Genomic DNA, 14,206 nt, shown 5'->3' with positions numbered 1-14,206 from the left:
CCAATTTGCTGCTAAATTCTCTATCCTCATGAAATGGAATAAGTTTTGGGGGCAACTGTGCTTCGCTGCGCTTGAACTGAATGGTCGTTTTATCTGAGAGGGCATGAGTGGTTGAGTGATAAAAGCTGACAAACAGCAGTCACACACACACACACACACACACACACACACACACACACACACACACACACACACACACACACACACAAAGACAGTGGTGTCTTGTGTTGGCATCAGAAATGATGGGGCTCTCCATTTCCCTTCTGGGCACAATAATGTGAGGAGGATCATATTAAAAGAATGATGTAACAGAAAGCACATGGATTCAATTACAGGCTTGTACTGTATCGCTCTTTGGGTCGATAAAAAAATAATTTTAGATATGTGATTTTCAACGGTGCAAATTCCTCTACTTTATACCAAATTAAACAAAACTTTTGATGTTTTGGGGTAAAATAAGCTGTAAATGGCAGGAAATGTAAGAAAATGAGGCAACATCCTTATCAGGAGTTGTGTCCTGCACTTTTGATGTCTTCGTTCGTGTTCTGACACGTGAACGCCACACTGAGAGGGCCTAACCGGAGGCGTGTTGTTGAAAACACCCGTCTGCTCCACACAATGCGCGGTGAAAAGCTTCTCTGTTATCGACTTGACCCCTCCCTCTCTCCCCACAACAAGAGAGACATCCAGAGCAGCGTGAGGCTAAACGGAGGTCAGAAATAAGTAAACATTTTAGTTGGGGATAATTGTAGGAGATAAAAGAGTTGTTGGCTCAGGTCTGCTCTGTTATGAATCATTCATGCATTTCTCGTATATTTGGAGGAGAGATAAAAAAAGAGGCGTTTCTTTAAACAGTAGACTTTAGTTTATGTTGTGGGGTTATCACCGCCGGGGGCCACAGAAGGAAACTGCTGCTGCAGCAACAACCAACCACACTACTGTAATGATGGTTTATTTGTTCTGGTTTTGACATGTGCATGGGGGAAGGGGGTCAGGCCCTTGTTGCATGGAGACATGGCATCCCCCACCTCATAATCGAGATAGCAACTTCTTAGGGGATTAGATGACAGCGAGAACACCATGATCCAACCTAGGAAGGGGGGTCTTTGCTCTAATTGTTGTTTTGATACAAAACAGTTTACTCCAACGCTGTGGGAATCGCGCACAGCTCGTAGCGTGTTCTGTTGCATTTTACTGTGCTACTCTCCCACTTTTCAAGACAATATTATCATGTCAATGCCTCTAAATGTCAGAGAAAATCCGAGCAGGTTCAATCGTGCCCGATAATAGCTGGCCTTTATAAAAGATTAGTTAAATCTTTTTTAGAGAGGCCTCAAACTGGAGCAGCCTGCTCACTGTATGGGATTCACTCCTCAGCAGACGCTTGTTGTGAACAGTTAAGCAACAACAAAGGTGATCATTGGTTAAGAAGATAATAAGTTAGCTTTTTTTACTTTGCAGTTTAGGGCAGCAACTAATTCAGATATTTGATGATTATAAAACTGCTGTCTTTGTCGATAATTTCATTAAAAGTAGGGATGCACCGATACTGATCCGTTTGCTGTTTGTTACATACCAATATTGATATCTGCCCGATCCAGTAGGGATGCACCGAAACCAATACCGGTATCGGTGCATCCCTACTAGATCAGGCATAAAGTTAACCTATACCAATGCAGCTGCCTGAAAGTGACTTTGCTGTAACTTGTAATTTCTGTTCACCTAATATTTTAGTTTTGTGATCATTTCTATTAATATATTTATTTTGTATCTACCTCACAGTTGTTTCCTGTTGAAAGCAGAGAAGAAAATAAAACGTGTATTCCAATTTATTGCATTTTTTGTGTAGTAGAAGTATCGGTATCGGTAATCGTATCGGCGAGTAATGGTAAATGGCCTGTATTTGATATAGCACCTTCTAGAGTCCTGGAACCCCCCAAGGCGCTTTACTACACAATCAGTCATTCACCCATTCACACACACATTCACACACTGGCGGGGATGAGCTACAATGTAGCCACAGCTGCCCTGGGGCGCACTGAGGCTGCCGAGCACTGGCGCCACCGGTCCCTCCGACCACCACCAGCAGGCAATGTGGGTTAAGTGTCTTGCCCAAGGACACAACGACAGCGACAGACTGAGCGGGTCTCGAACCTGCGACCTTCCGATTGCGAGGCGAGCACTTAACTCCTGTGCCACCATCGCCCCGAGTACTCGGATCCAAGTAGCGGTATCGTATCGGTTTGGAAAAAAGTGGTATCGGTGCATCCCTAATTAAAAGCAAGGATCCATCTTAGCCTGGCAAGCTGTCCTGCCACAGTCCACAGCTCTCAGCCGTGGGGCGGGAGCTTCGGTTGTCTTTCAAACCATGTCTGCATGCTATTGGACAACAAACATGATGTACGTAACGCTACCGATGTCAGTCAACTGGGCGATCCACCATACACCATCGAAATTACATCAATTTTCTAAGTAAGCTTAAGTACCTCTAGCTGCTCTTGACTCAAAAAAAAAAACCTGAACAGTCCAAAGTTGATGCCAAAGCTGATTCAAACGAGCCGCTGCCATCTTGGTTTTGCTCAATTGCACCAACACCCCCCACCAAACAGATAGACTGCTGTGATTTTGCTTTGGCAGCCAACAGTCTAGATTTCTATGCATCTGCTTTTTCTAAAAACTGATACATATTTGTATTATATCATCAATCTTATTTATTTTCCATAGTTGTTGGATTAATAATGCAACGTCTTTTTCTGTTTTGTGTTCTGCGATTGTCAAATCCATGTGTAAAATGGTCTCCTCATTCGTCTCCAACAGCTCTTACACAATCTACGGTAGTCCTCTGAAACAACCCCAGATCATAACAGAGAGTTGGTGCTCCTCCTTAAATAATTCCATAATGATATAGTTATCAAGCCTTAAAGACATATTTTTGTCCAGGCAGGTTTGCATTATCAGTTTTAACACAATAAAACTTCATCTCTGCATTTGAATTTTTACTTTTTTTCTGCTTTTTAGTATCACTGGAGTTTGTTATTATTATTAGCTGTTTAATCTTTTTAGACTTTGTAATATTTAACCATTTTTGTACTCATTTGTTTAATTTGTCATGCAGATCACATTGTCGTGAATAGAACAATGTGCAGAAAAAAACAACGCACCTTGTTTATCTTTAATGCTGATCTAAAATCAACAAAACAATCTGAGAAAAAAATTAAGAAATAAATCACAGCAGCAGTTAATTTGGGGGCAAAAAAACCAAAACAGCTAATTGGAGAATTAGAAAATCGCATTTCGGGTATCCTTTGTGTTCTCCTGTGAGAGTTGGACTAAATCTGCTGACCCAGCTCGGTCGTATCAGCAATAAATAACAGCTGCATCACCTGCCTTTAAAATAAATACCAGTTTCTCTTACTGGGAGCTTTTTATTCACATTTACGTCCATTTCTTTGCAGATTCTTTTGTCAACAGCCAGGAATGGACACTGAGTCGATCCGTTCCAGAGCTGAAAGTGGTGAGTAAATACATTTTTCATTCCTGCTGATTTCCCCTCTGAAGTTTTCATTACACTGATGGATTTAAACACCAGTGGGGCCGCATGTTAAGCTTGTGTAAGACTAGTTTTGCATTTCACATGAGAAGGAACATTTGAGGAATTGGCTGGACTTTCCTTCTGGCACTTAGTGATTTTTTTTTTCCTTTTCTTGTCTTAATGAGACGTGTTGGCATGGAGATGCAAGGTGGTTTGCAGCAGGACGTGGGATGAGTGACAGTTTTGGGGTAGACTGGTGACAGATCCTGGGTCTGATCCCAGTGAGGCACACTCACACAAAGCCACTGCCAAATGCACAGCCAACATCCTCATATGGTTTAATGTTGTCTGCTTATGAAGTCAAGCAGCCTTGAAAAGCTTCACCCTAGTTTATTTTATTTTTTCTGTTTTAGGGGATTTTTGTCCCTGGAAGTTGAATCCTTTTATCTGGAAAAAAAAGAAAAGGTCAATTAAATGAAGACCCGTTTGCTTTAACTGGCTTCCGACACTTCAAACGTGCCTTTTCCGTTTTATGATGGCGAGGTGTTAATTGGCAGTTTCCACACTGGGGCTTGTTAACCGGACCTGGAGAGAGAAAGATCATTTCACTCAAAACTTTTAAAGAGTCCAGCGACAAGACGCTTGTCACCGGCCTCGAAAAGGATCGTTTTAAAATTTCCATCACTTCAATTTCAATAAAAAGAACAGCGATGGAATCGTTTCCTGCAGATTAACTGGGCTGATCGTTATCCTGATGAGAACCTCTAATCTGTTGGATACAAGGTTCCTTCTGAGCTCGGGTGAACTTTGGTGAACCCAACTTTATTGCCACCATTTTCTTCATCGGCACCGAGCTCAAAGAAGAGCAAACGCTGTTTGTAGTGGTGGAGCGCTGAGGATGCATTTTGTTTTCACAAGGCCTGTGTAACCAGCGGGTTTCAAAGCTGAGCTGGTAAAACGGCAGGAGCATTAGCTCTCAGGCGCAATCAAAGCCCTTTTTTTTTTTTTTTTTTTTTTTCTCTCATAACGTTTGCAAACCGATTGCAGTATTTATTCTTCTTTGGTACTTCCTGATAAACATACGCTGTCTTGGAAGGTCCTCAAGTCGTATTTATTTTCCCATGTGCATCAAACATCTATAATTAGACCCATACCTGGCTTTATCACCCACTAATGATCTGATGAAGAAGAAGGAGCGACGGTGGGTGGAGGAGGAGACGGTGCATCCTTTTGTTCTTTCCAGACATGCAGGCATCATCAGCCCACCCTGCACCAAGCATCGCCCTGAAGGCGTTTCAGTGAGGTCTGGCGTTGACGTTGGGGAGTTGAAGTAGAAGGACTCTAGTCAAGCTGCTGTGTTTTACTAGACTGGCTATAATTGCTCAGCCTCTCCTGGTTTTAATAAATTATCGGTTTCTGCTCTTTGTTCCTAAAACACACCAAAGGTTGTTTTTTTTGTTTTTTTGTTTACCCTCCACATAACTTTGGTTTCTGAGCCAAAAGGGAATAAAAATCTACTTTAATGCTTCATATTATGCATCAGGGCTCACCATTTACTGTCTTATTTGGGTTTTTTATGCAGGCAAATAGGTCTGGGAGAGAAGATTGTCCCTACTGAGAGAAACTGAATGACCCAGCTGGGTGCACAATCTCCTAAAAAACAGTCTGGTTTAAGAGCCCAGCATCTCATTTTTGGGCCTGATACTGTAAATATATGAAATATTTTATGTCCAAATACATTCAGCTGCTGATTTTGTGGAGTCATGTGCAGCAGCAGCTGTTATGAGTCATTATTTTGATACAGACTTGCTCTAATCCTGAAAACCCGTTAAAAGCAGCCCTGATGTTGGATTTCTGCAAATTAAAGGAAGAATCTGGGAAAGAGGGGACACAACACGGCATCCATGAATGATGTCTGCTTCAATTTCAGGATCAGAGCGGCGGCGTCCTTAGGGAGGCTGTAGCACTTCAGACAGATGAGGTGCGATGTGCAAGATGAGAAAAATAATGTGTTTCTGAGGATTGAAGCTTGTGAAGTTGTTTCAAAAATATAAGCTGGAAGGTGACAACGTGGATCACACAGACACTCCACACGGGCAAAGATTTATTTATTTTTTTTAGTTTGTGCCAATGCAAAATAAAAAGGTTGCAAAAGTAACTCAAGTCAAACGTTATTTGAAGGTTTTGAGTTTTCTGGTCAAATATGGAGAAACGCAGGCTCATTTCCTTATTTTTTAAATGAAATGTGGATTAGCAGCTGCCTTTTAGAGGAAAAAAATCACATTTTTGCTACATTTCATTTACAGGTTTTGTTCTTTTTTGACATGGCGATAATAACCAGTGTTTTGCCCTTGGCTTTGCAGGGCATTGTGGGAAATCTGTCCAGTGGGAAATCTGCCTTGGTGCATCGGTACTTGACAGGCACGTATGTGCAGGAGGAGTCTCCTGAAGGTAAGAAGTCCTCTGAAGTTGAGGTAGACCGATATATCGATTGGCCAATGTTTCGGGCAGATAGCTATTGTTTTTATACATCAGCTGATATTTGTCCTTAATGAAGCCGATTTAAAGTCAGGCACATCGTCCAGCAGCCTGGCGTTGTTGCAAAATTTTATTTAAATTGTACGTTCACTAATAACATCTGCATAATAAATACTCTAACTTTATTCACATGTCAGACTTTAACGCTGAGCAGTGCACAAAGTAAAGGTTTAACAGTTGGTTAAATTTAGAGTTCAAAAACTGATTCAGCTTCAGAAATTTTGTGCATCAACTGATGTTATTCTTGACAGTTTAGCATGAAAATAAAGTAGAACATGTGTAGATATTGGCCATAAAAATGGGCTCATAAAAATCAGCAGTAGATATTCATCGGTATCGGCAATAGAAAAACCAATGTCGGTCGACCTCTACTACGATAGTTTAGACAAATTTGTTAAATGATTGAAAATCTTTATTGTTACTGTTATTTTTATTTCAGATTTAAAAGTACATGGAAGAAAAATGCAGATTTCAAGAAGTGGTCAATATTTTACTTGGTCAAATGGTTATTTATTGAGGAGAATCACATTTTGATATTCAAACGTTCTTTAGTTGATGATCAGCTGATAGGGCGATCTAGAAACTGATCTTCACATTCTTGTGGAAGTGCTTCAAGAAAATACGATTTTTAGCAGCTTGCCGATGCTCATCCGACTGTAAACATGTGACTCCAACAGAATATTTCAGTTCGAATGAGAAGTTTCACTATTTCTGGATAGTGTCATGATCGGAACCGGTTTTTCTGGCTCTGATGTCGAGAACTGATAAGTGAACACAGTTGGGCTTTCATTTATGTGTCACACTAGATACCAAAGGCAAGTTTTATTTCTGTTTTCAGACAAACTAAAAAGTACAGTGACAATTTTTGTTTTCTGCTAGTTTAAAAAATCAGGTTTTCTACAAAATATTCTGATTATTGTTCAATAAAATTACTCTTTAGGGAAGGACAAACACATCGGGATATTTGTGTAAATTTGGGTTCTTGTGAGAAATTCGGCTGATTAGTTAACAACAATGTACAAATAAATAACTGCATCTTATCCTGCTGCTCTAAATCTGCAGACAAAAGAACAAAGCTTGACATTTCATGTAAACAATGTCTTACATTAGAAATAAGACATAAAGGTTAAAGAGCAAGTCACCCCCTACCAGAGTCCCACTCCATCTACATTTTGTAAGATGAGCCAAAAGGAGGCGTTGCCTGGTGGTCTGTGAGGGCGGCGTTGCAGCTCATTGTAGACTCAAACCACTGACAAATACACCAATAAACAGGTGTGACCAAGTCACTGCTTTTCAAGTCACAAGTAAGTCACAAGTCTTTTCATTCAAGTCTCGAGTCAAGTCCAAGTCAAAGACAACCAAGTCCAAGTAGAGTCCAAAGTCAGTGATGTGGAAGTCCAAGTCAAGTCCAAGTCCTTATCTTTGAATTTTCAAGTCATACTCAAGTCATCTGTCTAACTTATATTTACGTTTAATTTTGAAAATGATAATAAATAAATCCCAGAAATAAAGCTTCTTAAAGCTTCATTTATTTGCTCAAACAGCAGAAAGTGCAACTGAAACTGATTCTAAACAAAGCGCTGCTGCATTTAGCCGTACAAGATCAAACCCAGAACAAAGAATGATTTAGGATTTTTGTCCTTGTCGAGCCACTTTTGTGCTAAAATATCAAAAATGCTCAAGTCATCAAGTCAACAGATGCAAGTCGATTCAAGTCGCAAGTCATTGGCGTTGAAGTTCGAGTCAAGCCGTAAGTCTTTATAGATTTTATCAAGTCAAGTCAGAATTCATTACAATTACGACAGCGGTAGTGCAGCCATGTCACATGTTCCGGCTAATGCCAAATATCACTGCTTAGCCAATAGCGATGGCTGATTAAAATTCAAATGTATTGCACACTTTAACCCAAAAAGGGCGCTGCACTGATGGTTTTAGGCAGAATTTTTTATTTTATTTTAAAGAAGATGCATTAAAATGCCAAAATAACAACACTTGTCTTCAGCACTATTAGACACATCAGTTGATCAGCAAAACAAGTTGATTTGGAAGTTACTTTAAATAAAAATTCTTTAAAGAGAAAGCCATCATTGCAGTCCTGACGTGAAGCCAGATTTAGCGGTGTCTGTTTGCACCCGAGGAGAAACGTTAACAAGAATGCCCCCTTTTGCCCCGGAAGGTTCGTCCTTCAAAGACCCACAAAAGATGTTGGCAAACCCAGAGTTAACTGATGATCTTCGAGGGGCTTGCCGCATTTCGTTTTTAGTGTAATTATAGTGTGGATGAGACATGAAGCGCATAATTAGTTTCTGGCATTTCGCTTCACCAAGGGAGGAAAAAAAATCCTCATAGCTTAATTAGTCCTTGAGAAATCAATGGTGGAAACGCAGGAAAAAAAGGAAAGAAACAGAGAAGGGTGTTGCTGTAATCAGGAAAAAAAAGTCAGTTCCTGTTCTGTGTGTGTGCGTGTGTGTGTGTGTGTGTGTGTGTGTGTGTGTGTGTGTGTGTGTGTGTGTGTGTGTGTGTGTGTGTGTGTGTGTGTGTTCTCTCTCGCCGCTGCGAGTTGCTGTGAGACAGCATACCTGTGCCGTTAGAGCTGCTTCTCTTCGTTTCATGTGTGCTTCCACGCTGGATTTTCTCCAGTTCCGGTGTTTACCTTGTAGCAGCATCACCCGGCTGAGGAAGGTTCAGCTGTTGCTGTTTCTTTTTTCTCTCACTGTTTTGTTCCTGGGCTTTTGCCATGAAAATAAATAAATAATAAAACCGGTACCGGGGTGTGTTTCTATGGCAACACCGGATGGAGCGCCGCCGGATTGTGGCTCTGAGTCAAGGTCTAAGCCCCCGTGCAAAGCGATGTATGCTCACAGCATGTTAAGCTCGCGTAACTTGCTGTTTCAGGTGCAACAGTGTTACTCGACAGTTTATTAGTTAGTTTTCAGGTTGTTAAGCTTGAACATGATTTAATTTAAGATTTAGTTTCCATTTTGCTTCAAAGGGTGTCTCACGTGTTCACATCACTGGCTTTCTCCTTGGATGCATTTTATTCTCCCAGCTCTAAATAAACATGTTCTGGTTTAATGTGTAATAAAAATGCGTTACCTTTAATCCGTCCCTGTTTTTAACAGAGCTGTATGCGTTACGGGAAAGCCTTCCCTATAATCTAGTCTGGCACGTGCATGTTGCTGATTTCCCGTGATAAATCTGTACTTTTCTGCTCTGAGATTCTTGTTTTTTATAACAAGAATCAAACATTCATTTGAGCTGCTTTGAAGACAAAACTCTTGGTGGCGTTTCATCAATCTTTGTGTTTTATAACAAAACAAGCATCCGAACGAGGCTCTGGGGCCATTGCAAGAATGTGGGAGAATCCTTTTATTTGCCCGGCAGTCTAAAGTGGACTTAACAGGCTAGAATTATGGCTCAAGTGGTTCTTTATTGCTTGCTGACACAGGAAATACTGTCCTCCATTTAGAGAAAAATATTGCTCCCTACTTCTGCGTGGCCCTTCTCCTCTGTGGTGAGATATGCTGGTAAACCAGAAGGATCTGTTTAGCAGAAGATGCACGTTTGCCACCGCTGGAATCTTATTTGGACGTTTTTCACAAGCGACACAAGATCCTTTTCAATGTTTGCATTATTCAATTCTGTCAAATAGCCTTCAGCATGTTTTTGTATTCATAAAGGCGACGTTTTTTGCTCCACGGGACATCTCTATCCTTGCAACTTTCTCATTTGAATCTTTTTAATCTCCACAGGATCGACAAACCATTCAAATGATATGCAAAATCTAATTTACTGCACGGTTCTCCCGATGGCCTCTTCCTTATCTGCAGACGGCTTTGCTGGCAGCAAAACAGATGCGTTTACATCAGGAGAGAAATGAAAAGGGGAGACAGACTTGAGGCTGAATGAGAGACGAATGTTAGTGCCTCCCTGCAAAACTGTGGACCTTTTTGCACCCTTTGAGTTTTCTTTGTTAAGGTAGTTTTACTCGTGTCGTGACGGGACTGTAAGCTATGTTGTCATCAGAGTTATTGTCTCTGTTTCAGTAAGATTGAGAGGCTGAAGAAACATTCTGATGTTTGTGAAGGCTTGGCCTTCTCGTGACTTGTAGCAGAGCAGCAATAGTGGCTCCTTCAGCAGCTGTGCATTAGACATGCTTAATGGCAATTTCTCCCACCCATAATTGGCTCCAGAGGGACTCGGTTTCCCGTCTGCGTATGATCCACACATCACATTCAGGACGTCTAAATTGAGAAAGCATTTCTAAACTCATGCATTTTCTCAAACCTTCACGAGCCATGCCAAGCTGTGTTTGGATACAGAATTTTGTTTTATTTACGGTATGTCTTTTTCTTTTTGTTACCGAGTGTAAAACATATTTGCAGTCTTCTTTTTGTTGTACTGAAACTCCCTCGTATGTGGCCATTACACCCAAACAGTCCATTTCCAATATCATCTCACCTGTAATATTTCTTCTTCAGGTGGACGTTTCAAGAAGGAAATTGTGGTGGATGGACAGAGCTATCTGCTGCTCATCAGAGATGAAGGAGGCCCTCCAGAATTGCAGGTAGGAGGGCAGATTCTTCAAAACACCCCTTTCCTCTGAAGCAGCAACACTTGTGGAGCAGAAACTGTCTGCAAGCTGTCACGCAGACACAAACTGTTTGAGACAGATCATGAATTCCCCGCAGGACTGCCGGGAGAAGTGTGACGGCACCCCGGGGTTGTTCCACCAGATACAAGGCGCACACACACACACACACACACACACACACACACACACACACACACACACACACACACACACACACACACACACACACACACACACACACAATCAAGTTACCACAAGAAAAATAATTAGCCTGTGGTCAAAAGGACAAGATTTTGTCAGTTTATATTTATTTGTGGAACAAATTTACAAATTTTTATTCAAAGTCAAGATGTTCACTGAGAAACCATTTTTTACATGTAATTTTTGAAATATGATCGGTCACTCCGAATTTCACATGCAGGCTAAATGTGACCAGTGTCTTCTACCCCTGTGTCCTGTATTAGCCGCCGATAAAAGATAGTCGGTGAAACGCTCGGATTAAAAAAGCCACTCAGATCAATGTCACGCGGAAAATTAACATTAATGGGCCCTGGATTGTGATGAGGAAGGTTGTTGTTGATTTAGCATACAGGAGAGAGCAGAGCAGGCTAGGAGAAGCTAACCATTAGCATTAGCAACTTCACAACATGGGAGAACTTCAGGCTTGAGTTATTTGTGGAGATAAAACATCAACGTTGCAAAGCAAACAGTCAGTGGTAGAGTCCTGTTGCTGTTAGCCAATCAGAGGCAGGAAATAAGACTAAATCCTGCCGTCTTCTGCTCACTTCTGCTCTGGATAACTTCTAGTTCCTGAAACTGGAGCGCCAGAGCTTATTTTTTCTCATTTATACTAGAGACCACTGCAAATGTGTTGAAGAAAACAAGTGAATTTGGTTTTAAACAGGAAAAATGACATGATTTTGCTTCAGATCTATCATCTGGGTTTCTATTTTGAACTTATTTTTGAGCTGTGGTGTTGGGTGTTACCCAGAAACGCCACTCCAGTTCTGGTTCATGCATTACTCTTTTCATCATTAAAGTTTTACATTTTTTCTGTCACTGTGCAGGTTCTAAAAAAACAAATAAAAAGATAAATAAATAAAACCACAATGCTGGAGAACAATCTGCCGCTTGATCTTGAAAGCCATTTTTTGTATGAATACATGGTTAAATCTGCGCCTGAGTTTAGTGTTGACCCCTCCCCCACACTGCTGCTGTTTGCAGCTCGTTGGTAAATGAACAAAAATAGACCTTTTTCACAATGAACAGTAACTAATGCACAGCACAATGTTATATTAGTGTAGGCAAAGCTGACCGTAAACAGGGATAACAGTGTGACCGATGTCATAAACATCATAGTTCATGGTTTATTGTATTATTGGTTAACTTCTTATTAATTTCACTATTTACAACATAATCTTACCTGTGTGGGTAGCTTCAACAGTCTGCTGGGACAGAATGTCACTTCTATTTATTTACATCTTATTGCGGTGTCCCTAAAATGAGTCCCTCTGCCCCGTGTGAGCAGGATACCCCGTTTGCAACTGCAGCCTCTCCAGACTGCTGCCCTGAAGTCTCACAAATTCACACTTTACGGCGATCCATGTTTACACCTCAGAACAGTCGAGCTATACCTGGTTAGCATCTATTGGAACGTGTGTAATAACAGTAGCAGTGGGTGGCGTGGGCGGAGTTACCGAAAACACAGGGCCTGAGCTGCCGATGCCATCTAACTCCTCGGTAATTAACCTCTGAGGACGGCGGGTGTATCCCACGGCTCGTGTCCTGCAACATGACGTTTGTGGCAGATGTCGTGTGATCTAGGCACCAGCGGCGTGTCCAGATCTTTTAAAATGGGGTGGCCCAGGTGAGGCACAACTTTGTGCATGGGTGGCACTAATGGTTATGCTTTTCTTGTTTTAGCCCCAAGCCTTTTTGTGGACAATGAAAAGCCTATTTAAAGGTAAATTAGTGTGTTGGCACCTGGGGTGGCCAATCAGATTCCAAGGGTGGCATGTGCTACCCCAGGCCACTCCCTGGACACACCCCTGCTAGGCACCCAGCTGCTGTACAATTTGCACGCCCCGGATCGGTCATGTCCCACGTCCCACTTTACACCTTTTACACGTGCTTATCATGGTGGAACCTCATAAGAAACAAAGAAAACATTTATCTGATGAATATAAAAATAAAGAGAACGTCCGACCAGAATAGGAGTCAAACAAGAGTAAATATTGGGAGTTTATGAACCACCGCAGGTCCTGCATGTTTTGGATCGTGAACACAGCTGATTAGTTTGATTTAGTGATGAATCGCTCCTGTAGAAACTAATGACTGCTGAGAAGACGTTTCAGCAGTTGGATTAAGGTGTTAAAAACAGAGAGGAGAGTTTCTGTTTTGTTTTAAAAATGACGCTAGCCAAAACTGCTAGGTTTCCCTTTAAAAACAAAGATGAGCACGTCAGACAGTATTTTCTAATTTATTATCATTAGCTTTAAGTTAGATAGAAATGTAGGATCAACACTAGTTGCACTGTCTGGAGACGGTAGAAGGAGTAGATTTCTAACAAGCTGCATGACTTGAATTTGCATAAATGTCATGAGTGCGTGTGAATTTCCAGCATGCAGATCAGCGAGGATGACTGGCGACAGAGCCTTACCTGCAAGAATCATAGCAATGTGTTTTACGAGTCAGGAAGGAGAGTGGTTATGGGTTGGAGACAGACGAAAAAGGAAGCGGTAGAAGTAATGATGGTAACGTTTGCTGCAGGAGCGGTGAGGCTGGACAGGTTTGGGACTGAGGAACAGCTCAGGGTGCTGGAGGATGGGCAACGTTTGAGATAAAGAAAGAAGATGGAGGGTTATAAAACTGTACAGTTGGTAAAAGAAGTGAAACAGTGAACATACAAAGAATTATTGAGTAATTTAAACAGTTTGGTTAGCGCTGAAGCCTCAAAGCCCCACCCTGGAGAGAACGCGCAACTACTTGTGGTTTCATTCACAAGCTGCGTCGCTGCTGGTATATTTATCTCTCGGCTCTTTTCACAGCTACTGATGCCTTTCCAGACAAAGCTCTGATTTACACTTGCATTACGCACACCGAGATCAGGGAATAGATATGAGTTTGGCTCAGTTGTCAGCTGCCTGTATAATTAGAGGCATAATTAAAGGCCTTCATTATGTTCCCACTCAGACTTGTGGCTCGAAGGCTTGATTTGCCATTCACGCCGCGGCCAACGGAGCATCCTGGAAACTGTGGAAGCCGAATAATGACACAATGTGGGGACATAGTTTGATGTTTGATTGTCATAGTTACCATTGTGTTGTAAACTCTGGATTTTTCCCAAGGTAAATGCTGGAATAGGTTTGTTTTGTGTTGAAGAAAAGATTTCTCAAATATTGTGAATATAAATAATTAAAGACAATTCTATAACTGCTTAATTATGTTAAAAGCAGGAATCAGGTAAACTGGTATTACGCTGGTTGCTCATTCCTTATTATGGCTGCTGCAACACTGCCCCCTTCTGTCTGTCTTCATAAAGT

The 14,206-nt window shown here is 41.4% G+C and overlaps 1 protein-coding gene across 2 annotated transcripts in view; it reads left to right on the top strand.

The window, feature by feature from the left end:
* Positions 1-14,206, top strand: part of agap3 (ArfGAP with GTPase domain, ankyrin repeat and PH domain 3) — a 153,617-nt gene that overhangs the window by 70,177 nt on the left and 69,234 nt on the right. For both annotated transcript variants that reach the window (XM_015956717.3, XM_015956716.3), the window contains exons 2-4: positions 3,456-3,514; positions 5,896-5,983; positions 10,552-10,637. In XM_015956717.3, coding sequence (XP_015812203.3) covers positions 3,456-3,514; positions 5,896-5,983; positions 10,552-10,637 — 233 coding nt within the window. The remainder of the gene's footprint in view (positions 1-3,455; positions 3,515-5,895; positions 5,984-10,551; positions 10,638-14,206) is intronic.

The sequence above is a fragment of the Nothobranchius furzeri genome, chromosome 11 (genome assembly GCF_043380555.1).
Source record: "Nothobranchius furzeri strain GRZ-AD chromosome 11, NfurGRZ-RIMD1, whole genome shotgun sequence".
Classification (NCBI taxonomy): domain Eukaryota; kingdom Metazoa; phylum Chordata; class Actinopteri; order Cyprinodontiformes; family Nothobranchiidae; genus Nothobranchius; species Nothobranchius furzeri.
This window is presented reverse-complemented; position numbering and strand designations above follow the sequence as displayed.